General features: G+C 47.6%; 1 protein-coding gene across 2 annotated transcripts in view; it reads right to left on the bottom strand.

Moving 5' to 3' along the window:
* Positions 1-5808: 5808 nt before the first annotated feature.
* The window catches only part of SEPTIN2 (septin 2), a 35640-nt gene continuing 28930 nt past the window's right edge, over positions 5809-12518 (bottom strand). The window contains exons 10-13 of one of the 2 annotated variants that reach the window (XR_013996229.1): positions 12416-12473; positions 9598-9700; positions 7774-7848; positions 5809-6645 (exon numbers count right to left, since the gene is read on the bottom strand). Coding sequence is in view for 1 of the 2 variants with exons in the window: in XM_081095582.1 (XP_080951708.1) it covers positions 9599-9700; positions 12416-12473 (160 nt within the window). In the remaining variant the exon portion in view is untranslated. Of the gene's footprint in view, positions 7849-9597; positions 9701-12415; positions 12474-12518 lie in introns of both variants that reach the window. The other variant, XM_081095582.1, reaches the window with a different exon arrangement.

Genomic DNA, 12518 nt, shown 5'->3' with positions numbered 1-12518 from the left:
TGCCATATAAACTTCTTTGGGAAAGGAATTAGTAAAAAAGAACTTGGAAGTCCATGATGAAAAGATGTTCATGTGTGTAAATGAGCCCAAACTGGTGCAGTTCAGCAACCTGGGCCATGAATGTGCAGTAAATGGGGCGGGGCCCATACCAATTACTCCAGTGCCTCTCCTTTAAAACGGTGCCACGCAAACTGGCCACATTTCTGCAGATTTGAAAGAACCAAACGGAATCACCAGCATGACCCAATTCACAGCTCAACACAGAATTATGTCTTCCGGTGTCCAGGCACTCAGAAAAACTTTTCAAAAAATACCAGATACAGGAAATTAAAATTATATTTGGTCTACAGGTAAAGGTCACTCCATGGTGCTACCTCAAATGTCTTCTCCCATCTCGCTGGCATCGAGAAAATCTGTGTCCTCTGTTGCAACACAGTCTACACTCTAACCTGGGGCCACCTGATGGTTATCAAACATTTCCATAGTGGTCCAGCCAAAGCTACCTCATGGAAACAAACAAAATGAAGGTAGAAAGAAAAACCACCCTCTAAAGATTTAGCCCTGGGTCTTAAGTCTTCCCATTTTTTCTTTACATTACGTACTGACGTTATTCCTATCAACATGCCTGTTTTGTTTTTTCACAGCCATTTCTGACTAGGACCAGGGTCAGTGAAAAAGATGTTTGTGTGATGGACTGGACCATATCCTGGTCCCACCATTCATGGTTTTCTTTTAGAAAGCGCCCCACTGCCTTAGGAGGACAGTATTTCCAGACCTTAGTGGAGTAAAAACTTTAATACCTAACGCCGAATTCCTACCTTTAAGATACAATAAGAGGAAAGGCCAAGAAGGGCCTGGTCCACGCCAACCAGGGGGAGCTGCCACCTGTGGCTCTGCGCAGGCCTCCACCGTGCACATCTGGGCCTCCGCGCGGGGCACTCTCCGTCCCACCCGCTCCCGGGGCCTCCACGCGGGGCACTACCGTCACACCACGGGACACTCTCCGACCCGCCCACCCACGGGCTCCACGCGGGGCCCTTCCGGGGCACCACAGGCCTCAGGCGGTGGGCTCCCCACACATGGCCCTCTTCTCACGGGGCCCGCCATCCTAGAAGGCCTCGCGAGCGCGGGAGTGGACTCCTCCGGTGGACCGCTGTCTGAGGCGCCCGAAACGCCGCGGTACATACGCACGCCCTGCCCAGACACTCGGCCTTCGGCTTCCGCCGCCCACCCCCGCGTCCTGGCAGCCCCGAGTCCTCACCCGCCAGAGAGCCCGTGCAGTCTCCAGCAGCGGCCTCCGGTCCTCCGCCGGCTCCGCCCGCTCCCGACTGCCCGCGGGCCGCGCCGCGCCCCCGCCCCAGCCCGGAGCCCCACCCCCTCCCCCGCGGACACGCCTCCGATTGGCTTGTCTAGGCGCGGCATTGAATTCTGATTGGTGAACGGACCTGGAGTGGGCGGGGAGGCAGAGGGGCTCCTGTGGATTCTAATGCAAATCATCAGAAACTCGGCTCTCTAAGCTGGACTCTGTCCTGGGCGTGGCTTCGACTAGGGAGCGGGGCCTCGGGCTCGCTGGGCAGGTCCCGTACTCTGTCCTGGGCGGGGCCTGGACTTGGGCCTGGGCGGGGCTTCACCTCTGAGGGACCGGCGCGGTTAGCCCCTCCCTGAGGCTCCCTCCGCTACCGGCGGAGCCGTCCTTCTTAATTCCACCCATTGCTCTCCTGGGGCTACCGAGACCATATAGACTAAGGGCACCGAGTGCAACAGGAGGATGTGATGCGGCGAAGATGCATTCCTCTTGGAGGAGAACCGCGGCCTTTCAGCCTTTGAGGACCACTCCTGCTTCCCGACCCCGACCCAAGCATGGAAATGTGACATCACCGCCCCCTCCCGGCTCGCAGGAGCACAAACTCCTTCTCCTCCAGAGGCTGGGTGAATGAACTTCAGGGCCACGCCCAAAGTGCCCTCCGAGATGGGTGTGGTGCTGGCACCGCGGCTTTATCCTCTAAGGCTGTAGAGGGGATTACTCCAAAACCGACTGGGGTCATCCTCCAGGCGACTTCTACAGTGCTCCCGACTCCTGAGCCATGCCCGATACCTCGTTTCCGAAAGCCGAGATGGGAGTAAGTGTCGCTCTCGGTAGGGGAGGCTCAGGTTCCAGGCACGGCAGAGACCCTCCCTCCTCCTGACCCCCCAAGCCCTCCACCGCTCCCTCTGGGACTTCCCTCCTTACGGCCCCCAGTGACACCACCGCCAGCCCCCACGTCAGTACCCCCAGCGGCTGCACTCACTGCCCCTAGGGTGACGCAAAGCCCCCACTAACCCCACCCGCACAACAGGTGCATAGCGCCATGGGGGACTGCAAACTGGAGAGTCTGGTTAGAGGGCGGGTGACCCTGTGGAGGCTGCAGCTTGCATGCTGGCTACCATAGGGGACAGAGAAGGAACTAGAGACAGCGGGAGCCTCACTACCCAGTGGGATAGCGAGTGCTGTCCAGACCTCCAGATCAGCCTTACAGTCCAGGTAAAGTGTAAAGGAACTTTCCTACTGATCTTAGTAATATTCAGAATAGATATGGTTTCTATTTGTCATTCATTGTACTTCCAGGTATTTAGTAGCTGCTGCCACAGTGAATGAGATTTTTTTAAAAATATATATTTTATTGATTTTTTACAGAGAGGAAGGGAGAGAGATAGTTAGAAACATCGATGAGAGAGAAACATGGATCAGCTGCCTTCCACACATCCCTACTGGGGATGTGCCCGCAACCCAGGTACATGCCCTTGACCGGAATCGAACCTGGGACCTTCCAGTCCGCAGGCCGACGCTCTATCCACTGAGCCAAACCGGTTTTGGCTGAATGAGATTTTTATCACTAAAAATTTTTGTAAAATACTGACTTTAGAGAAACATCTATTTGCTTGCCTACTATTGATACATTCATTGGTTGATTTTTGTATATACCCTGATCGAGGATTGAGCCTGCAACCTTGGTGCATCAGGAGGATGCTCTAACAAACTGAAATAGCTACCTGGCTGCCGGGAGCCGGTCCATGCTTGCTGTTTCAAGGGACCTGGCATATATGGCATACTGTTCTTAATATGTTTGCTCACCTTCTTGGCACTATGTGTTTTAACCAAGGTCTCCTCTCTGAGAAAGGTTGTTTCCCCAGGTAGGGATTTCCCCCTGAAGTTAGGGAGGGAATAAAACCCCTCAACTAAGTGCCAGGCGGGTAATTAATCACTTTAACTATGAACAATCATGCTTAAGCTACATAATCTTTACTCCCTGGAATGGAGATAAGAAACGCCCTAACCTTTGTAATAGAGATTGATAGGATTGAATCAACTGGTATAAATACAGATGTAATAAGACAGCAAGAGAGGGAGAGAGACAGAACCTAGGCACAGAACCTACACAGAACGTTCTCTAGAGACAGAAGAACTTCGCTGGAGAGAACATGGCAAAAGATCCTGGACTGAACCTGACTACAGAAATTGGCAAGAGAACCTGACTAGAACCTGGTGACTGAACCTGGCTGGAGAACCTGGACAGAACCTGGCTGGAGAACCTAGCGAGGGAGCATGGCTGCAGAACCTGGCTGGAGAGCCTGGAGAACCTAGCAAGAGAACATGGACACGGAACCTGGCTGGAGATCCTAAGCAGAACCTCTCTGGAGATCCAGACCAGAACTTGGCTGGAGATCCTGGCTGGAGATCCTGGCTAGGCTGCTGATCAACTGAACGCTGTCTCCGTGTCATTCCTTCTTCGCCGACTCCGTCCACACCTTTGGGGACCCCTGGACCCGCTGGGGTTGGACCCCAGCACCTGGCCAGAGTCCTAAGTAAAATTTATTAGTGAGTAGACATCATTGAACTCTTACTAGTGCTGTTTTATCAGACATTCTTTCACTTTATGTAGGAGACCAGATCATCTGTAAATAATTCCTTTTCCAGCCAAAACTGGTTTGGCTCAGTGGATAGAGCGTCGGCCTGGGGACTGGAAGGTCCCAGGTTCGATTCCGATCAAGGGCATGTACCTGGGTTGCGGGCACATCCCCAGTAGATGTGCAGGAGGTAGCTGATCGATGTTTCTCTCTCATTGATGTTTCTAACTCTCTCTCTCTCCCTTCCTCTCTGTAAAAAATCAATAAAATATGTTTTTTAAAAAATAATTCCTTTTCCAGTCTTTATGGCTTTTCTTTGGGATTGGATTGCCAATACAAAATTGCTGACTGCTTATACTATCGATGCAAGTAATTTACCTGACTTTACCAGCCGTGGGCAAACTACGGCCCGCGGGCCGGATCTGGCCCGTTTGAAATGAATAAAACTGAAGAAAAAAAAAAAGACCGTACCCTTTTATGTAATGACTAGAGGCCCGGTGCACAAAAATTTGTGCACTCGGGAGGGGGGGGGGGTCCCTCAGCCCGGCCTGTGCCCTCTCGCAGTCTGGGACCCCTCGGGAGATAATGACCTGCTGGCTTAGGCCTGCTCCCGGGTGGCAGAGGGCAGGCCCAATCCCTAGGTGCAGCCCCTGGTTGGGCTCAGAGCAGGGCCGATTGGGGAGTTGGGGCACCTTCCCCTGTATGCACAGAGCAGGGCAGATTGGGAGGTTGCGATGCCACCCTCAGTCACGCTCAGGGTAGGGCTGATTGGGGGGTTGGGGCACCTCCCCCTGTCACACTCAAGGCAGAGTCGATGGGGAGGTTGTGGCGCCCCCGTCACACAGAGCAGGGCCCATGGGGTGAGGGGGTTGGGGCGCCGCACCCTGTCACACACAGAGCCGCAGGGTCATCAGGGGGTTGGGGAGCTCGCCCCTATCAGGCACAGAGCAGGGCCGATCAGGGGGTTGGGGTGCCTCCACCTGTCACGAACAGAGCAGGGCCGATAGGGAGGTTGTGGCCCCACCCCGTCACATACAGAGCTGCAGGGCGATCAGGGGGTTTGGGCGCTGCCCCGTCACACTGATCCTGGTGCCAGGAGGCCTCTCAGCTCCGCTGATCCCAGTGCTGGGAGGCATATTACCCTTTTACTATATAGAATAGAGGCCTGGTGCTTGGGTGGGGGCTGGCTGGTTTGCCCTGAAGGGTGTCCTGGATCAGGGTGGGGGTCCCCACTGGGGTGCCTGGCCAGCCTGGGTGAGGGGCTGAGGGCTGTTTTCAGGCTGGCGGGTGACTGAAGCTCCCAACTGCTTCTTTTTTTCTTTTTTTATTCTGGGCCAGCTTTAGCTCTGAGGCTCCAGCTCTTAGGCCTCCGCTCCTGAAAGCAGGTATCTGGTTTGTTTCGGTTCTATAATCGAAACTCTGTATCAACTCCAGCTCTGAGATCCCAGCCGGCTGAAAGCTGGTTTCTGGGGTTTTGTTTAGCGTCTATATTTGTTACAATGTTTGAAACTGCAGGCTCAGAGGCCGGCAAGGCAGACCGGGAAAGTTGCAGTCCTCCGTCACTGAAGCAAGCAAGCCTCATGTTCGCTTTCAGCTGCCTGGCTGCTGGCCACCATCTTGGCTGGCAGTTAATTTGCATATCTTGCTCATTAGCCAATGGGAAGGGTAGCGGTTGTGCGCCAATTACCATGTTTCTCTTTTATTATATAGGAAGGATGTTTACTTTGAATTTATATTAGTTCACACAAACACTCCATCCATGCTTTTGTTCCGGCCCTCCGGTCCAGTTTAAGAACCCATTGTGGCCCTTGAGTCAAAAAGTTTGCCCACCCCTCCTTTAGACACACATTGTAAGGGCTTTGAACCTTTCCCAGAAGACCTTACACCTTTCCCTGGAAAAGAAACAATAATGAGGAGTACTACTTTGACCTCTAAACAATAGTGCTTTATTGATGAAAGGTTACTTTCAATGGATACAAAATGGCTGTGTAAAATTTTTTCAAAATAATTCTATAGGTAAAGAGTATGGCTTAGTGAAAGAACAGTTATCTAGTAGCAAAACTATTTCAGTTTGAGCAACGGGAAAAAAAAGATTTAAAAGTATAAAGGTGTAGGTCCACCCATCTCGCATAACCATTACTAGGTGCAGTCAGCCCCAAATAGTTTTACTCAAAAACACACAAGCTTACACAGATCACTTGCAAATGTCCCCCTGCCTCCCTTTAAACAGCTTTTATTAGCAGTTAATAAGTACCAAAATAACCCAAGTAATTGGCCTTGATGGTACTCTCAAGTTATGGAACACCTTTTCTTGTTGAAAACTTTGCAAAATATGCCAAAACCTAAAGGTTTTGACCATTCACAATACTTAACAGTGAGGGGCCAAGTTAGCAAAAATACCGTATTATTTTCTGTAGTACACTTTTGTAACTAACATATTTTGACCTGTTATTTTTTGACCAAAACCAAAAAACCCTCCTCATTCTCAGATTAAGCATTTTCTCTATTTTAACCCCTCCTGTTATAGCAAAATGAAAATAGTGAACCAGCACCTGCTCCCTCCAGGTCTCCTTTCATCTGTCACTTTCTTTTTCAACTTCAGTAGAAATGCTGAATAAAAGCAGGCCTTGGAGCATCAGCACCCTGGGAGTGCAGAGTGTGAGTGCCACAGTGGAGGATGAAGACATTCCAGGAGGGAACGGAAGGGCCAAGGCCACAGAGCACAGAGAACCCACCAGGAGCGGCTTTGACTGGCAGTACCTGCAAATGGCCCATGGTGTAGTTTTGAAGTGTTTTTCATTCTTACATGATACATAGAGCAATTTGTATTACAAGTAATGAAGGAAATGACGATGGCTAAAAATAGGCAACACAGTCCACACACACACACACACACACACACACACACACACACACACACAAAAATAACTACGCGATTTGCCTCTCTTCAGAAAACCATTCAAAAAAGAATTAAAGGAAAGCCAAATCTGGGTTTGGCACCCACCAAAGGACCCCATTTCCACTCCTGAGGCAGATCTTCTACACCTTTAGTTACAGAAATATATTAAAGTGCAGTATAAAAATACAAAAGGTCAGTTTCTGAACAGATCAACTGCTAATTTTCTTTAAAAAGTTGACTTAGTGGAGTAAAAATAGTTTATTGACTTTCACTGTGTTGATAAGAATCTTAGTTGCAATATGAAAACTGGAGCTCATGGACACTCTGACTTTTTCCATAGCAGAGTATAACGAGTATTAGTGGAAAACACTATAAAAAGTGGCCGTAACAAGTTCTCCCTGCCCAGTGGTTTAAAAAATGATCTAGTATAAGAATGTAGAAATTTCTAAAATTTACCCCTAAAAGCCTGTTTTTAAAAGAAAGCTACTTAAGTATAAGCATATATCTCATTACATAATTATTTTTCATTTGGTAAACAGATGAATGTGCAGGTGAATTAACGGTATTGTATTGTAGCAGCAAAACTGGTCTTGGGTGTTGTGATCAAACAGAAAGGAAGGCAGGGAAGAATCTCCACATGGTGCTACGGTTAAGTAAATGGCCGGGTACCTTCTATATCATTAGATGCATCTCTCTATCACTCAGAATATTTGGGGTAAATAACAAATCAAGAGTGCTCCTCCATGACTAGTTGGTTAGGCCAAATGATTTTAACATACATGCCGACTGGTCCCTGGAAATGAAATCTAACATTAGTGGTTAGTTAAGGTGGAAGAAAATGAAAATGCAAAGTTCACTCACAAAATATAAAGTCTACCCTCTAGTAATGAATATAAATGTTAAAAGTACTTCATACAAAAGAACACATCAACAGTTTTTTAAAAAATTAAATTCTCGGGCCACAGGCACTGTAAAGTGTGAATGCTCACTTCTCCAACAATTTCTTGAAAACACAGAGCTGTATTTCTCATTTGGAATACTTTCTTTATCTTGCAAAACGTTTTCTGAAAAAAAGAAAACAACATGTTTAAATGGGAGGGATGCAATGCCTGCTGCTTTGACCATTAATAGCATGCTTTTTCTGTTAACAACAGAGTTAGCAAAATCAAAATATAACTTAGGAGGCTCCAGGAAATTAGGACTGCAAAACTGAAAAGTATACAAAAATATAAATCCATTTTATGTACCTAAAGTTGAATTTCCCTAATTCCATAATTAAAGTTTTAAAAAGAGCAGCAGTAAGGTCAGAGGAACCCAGCAAACATCTATTGCCCCCTCCCACCTCAATAGAGCCTCGAGTCCTTGCTTCTTTCCACTTTACCCTCACGTAGCCAGTGGGTGCCAACTTGCACATGCAGAATCAGCCTCTGATGTCACTAGTTATATGACTGCAGGCAAATAATCTTAAATGCTTGCATAGCAGCAATGTCTTTATTGGCAAAGTGTGAACTCAGCATATACCCTGGGACTATGCTAAGGTGTCAACCAACTCTGACCCAGGTAGAGTTACATGGTCGGTCTCAGGACAGTAACTACTTATATTGGACAACTGTACTTGTGTTTTTTGGTGAATCTATTTCATAACTAAAACCTTTCCCAATAAAACACATGAGGGCAGGAGCTTTGTTTGGTGACCAATGCCTCTGGTTATGCTCTAGGTTCTTCCTTTATTACTAGTCTGTCTGTCATGGAGGACTCCTTGCCTTTTATCTCATCGATTATGCCAGGTGTCAGCTAAGCTCAAGACATTCCTGTCATTACACCCTGAGGGGGTTTTCATCAACACCCTCATGCTTCTACAGTGAGGTCCCTAATGTGCAGTGCAGATGATGTCCTTGCCGTCCAGCTTCTCCTCAGACCTGAGCCAGCTCACACTCTTATCCAGTGCGGGTCATCTTTCTTCTGAGGACAGGAATTGCCTTTACCTAACTCCATGTGACTGCTTCCTTCTTTCTCTTGAGGTGATGCAACAGCCACTAAACAGCTCTGAATGCCCACATATCCAGAGCACACAAGTCTGGGTCCCCAGTCTGTGGAGTTCCTTCAAGCAGGGAGGCCAGACACCTATTGAATCACTATTACCATGGGTTGGAGCAGAGCTGTGGTGAGGAAGAGGGAGGTCAGCAATCTCAATCAGGGTAACCCTGCCCACCAGGAATAATTCACCTGTTTTACCAGCTTTGTTTTTGGTTTACATAAGCTATTTAACACTTAAAATTCTCTTTGAAGAGATATTTCCAGCTTTAATTAACTACTAACCCTAACTAATAAAAGTTACTTTAATATAATTTTTCTTGTATTGTTAATCATATTTATAAGCTTGGAAAATATGAAAAATCTTTCCTAGACATGAGTGGAAGAGAAGCTTCCTTTTTTAGGAGCAACCTTCTCCCTTTATTTATTTTTTTGATTTTTTTAAAAAAAATATATTTTATTGAGTTTTTACAGAGAGGAAAGGAGAGAGATAGAGAGTTAGAAACATCGATGAGAGAGAAACATCGATCAGCTGCCTCCTGCACACTCCCCACTGGGGATGTGCCCGCAACCAAGGCACATGCCCCTGACCGGAATCGAACCCGGGACCCCTCAGTCCGCAGGCCGACGCTCCATCCACTGAGCCAAACCGGCCTTGGCCTTCTCCCTTTAAATACAGAGCTTCCGAAGGTCAACTGTTAGTAAAACCTGAGGAGGCAGCGGCACCTGCCCTTATGTTCGGGCTGAGTCAGTAACAAAGCTGCTCCTGGGCTCACTACCTCACACGTGGTGCCCGTGAACTGCGCCGTCACCGTCTCCGCCCTGCATCTGCAGCTGCATCTGTGCCTGCATCCTGGCGATCATCTCCTGCATGCGGCGGAGCTGTGGGCACAAGACAGGGACACATCACTGTGTGCAGGGTCTGCTAGCTCTTATTCTCTATGGGTGTCCTGGGAGGCCTAATATTAACTTCTACGCTTACCCAAAACAAGACAAAGAATTAACAAAGAACTTTTACCAGTAGAATGAGCAACAACTCAATAGAGAACTGAGCAAATGCTAAGAACATGCAATTCAAGTATAAAAAAGAAATGAGTAAACAAAATAAAGACAATGAGAGATTTTTTAAACCTAAAAGGTGGGAAAGAGACTGGGGCTACCCAGTGGAGAATGTGAGCCCAGGCCACGGGACAGCCCTGTCACTCCCCTGGAGAATGCACATCCTCTGCTATCCCTATCCATTCTACCAGTGTGGTTTCTACATGTTTAAAAGACCTCAAGGTTTGCAAGGATTATAAATTATTTACCTAAGTTTTCTTCAGGTAACTTTTTAGTTATGTTATTTAAAAAATATTTTAATTGATTTTTTAGAGAGGAAGGAAGAGGGAGAGAAAGAAACATTAATGTGAGTGAAACATCGATTGGCTGCCTCATGCACACCTTATGCTCACTGGGGAATGGAGCCACAACCTGGGCATGTGCCCTGAACAGGAAACCTTCCCATGAGCAGGATGCCACCCAACCAATTGAGCCACACCGGCCAGGGCTTGGTTATGTTTTTAACATTTAAATAGTTGCTCTATATTGAATTTATTTGGCCAAAGAAGTGAGTCTTATTTTTGTCTCCAAAAGGCTGCCCTGTTCTGGGATTACTTACTGAGTATGTCTAGATCCCACAATTCAACAAACCTCAAAGCCAGCTTTGTCAGAGCACATTTACATCCTTCTGACCTAGTTCCTGACGTGTACTGAATCAACCTCCCACACCTGGACCAACTTCTCAGGGTGACCACTGTTCTCTGTAACCACCAAAGCCAACCTCTTCTCATTAGTCTATTTCCTACAGCGTCCTGTGTTTCCCCTGCTTAGTCTTCAAAAGAAACAATACAATTATGTTATCAACCTCTTCCCTCAAAGTAAAAACTTGATAAGCACACACAAGTCTGCTGGGATTGCATTAAATTTAGAGAAAACTGTGATCTTTGTATTAAGCATCCTAAAAAGTTGTGTCTCTACTAAAATTTTGAAAATTGTCAGTAGTTTTCTAATTTCTTTCCCCACGTAAGTCCTATATATTTCTCCGTAAATTTGTTAATGATTATGAATAGCAGTTTCTCATTATATTTTCTAATCGGTTATTACCTATGTATAGGAAAGCTGATTAATGAACATATTACAAAATCAGTCATGTTACTAAATTCTCATTGGTTCCAAGTTTTTTCACTAAATTGTGATTGGACATTAAATGAGATAATACATGTAAAACAATAGGCATATTATTATATACTAGAGGCCCGGTGCACAAAAATTTGTGCGGGGGGGGGGGGGGGGCGGGGGGGGCGGGGGGGGGGAGGAGGGAGTCCCTCAGCCCAGCCTGTGCCCTCTCACAGTCTGGGACCCCTCAGGGGATGACCACCTGCTGGCTTAGGCCCGCTCCCCAGGGGTATTGGGCATAAGATGGCAATCAGACATCCATCTGGCAGCCTGGCAGCCCTTGGGGGATGTCCACTTGCCAGCGGGGAGTAGGCCTAAACTGCAGTCAGACATCCTTAGCGCTGCTGAGGAGGCAGGAGAGGCTCCCACCACCCTGCTGTATTGGCAGCCATCAGCCTGGCTTGTGGCTGAGCAGAGCTCCTCCAATGTGAGAGCACCCTGACCACCAGTGGGCAGCTCCTGCATTCGGCGTCTGCCCCCTGGTGGTCAGTGTGTGTCATAGTAACCAGTCATTCCCAGTCCTTCTGCTGTTAGGGTCAGTTTGCATATTACCCTTTTACTATATAGGATAGAGGCCTGGTGCACGATTGGGGGCCGGCTGGTTTGCCCTGAAGGGTGTTCTGGATCAGGGTGGGGATCCCGCTTGGGTGCCTGGCCAGTCTGGATGAGGGGATGATGGCTGTTTGCAGCTGGTCACACCCCCTTCAAGGTGGGGGTCCCAACTGGGGTGCCTGGCCAGTCTGGGTGAGGGGCTGAGGGGCGTTTTCAGGCTGGCGGGTGACTGAAGCTCCCAACCACTCTTTTTTTTTTTTATTCTGGGATTTATTTACCTTCTATGGCTGTCACTGGAACTGAGAGCCGGCTTTAGCTCTGAGGCTCGGCTCCAGCTCTGAGACCTCGGCTGCTGAAAGCAGGTATCTGGGTTTGTTTGGCTTCTATAATTGAAACACTGTTGCAGCTCCAGCTCTGAGGCCTGGCTGGCTGAAAGCAGGTTTCTGGGGTTTGTTTAGCTTCTATAATTGCAACATTGTTTCTTAGAGTGCAGCTCAGAGTCCAGCAGCGGCAGGCGGGAACCTTGGCTTCCTCCATCACTGGAGCACCCAAGCCTCCCGTTTGCTTCAGCTGCCTGGCTGCCAGCCGCCATCTTGGTTGGCAGTTAATTTGCATATCACCTTGATTAGCCAATGGGAAGCATGTCGCAGGTACGGTTAATTACCATGTTTGTCTATTATTAGATAGGATAGATGGGTATATGAAGTACATCAGCTACATGAAATATATTCCTTCTTAAAAATAAGGGAAGCTATAATAAGCTAATTATAAATAGTATTCTTGATATAAACTAAACAGCTTTAGATTTAAAAGTAATACTTTTCTACTTACCTCAGCTTCCTTTTCCAGCAAGATCTGATCTTTATTCATGTCCTCATTTTCCACCTTTCTAAGAGTTGGAAAAATATTACAATTATAATACGGCAACAAACAT

Source organism: Myotis nattereri, assembly GCF_964212035.1.
Source record: "Myotis nattereri genome assembly, chromosome: 7".
In the NCBI taxonomy this organism is placed as follows: domain Eukaryota; kingdom Metazoa; phylum Chordata; class Mammalia; order Chiroptera; family Vespertilionidae; genus Myotis; species Myotis nattereri.
Note: the sequence above shows the minus strand (reverse complement) of the source record. Positions and strands in the feature narration are given on the sequence as shown.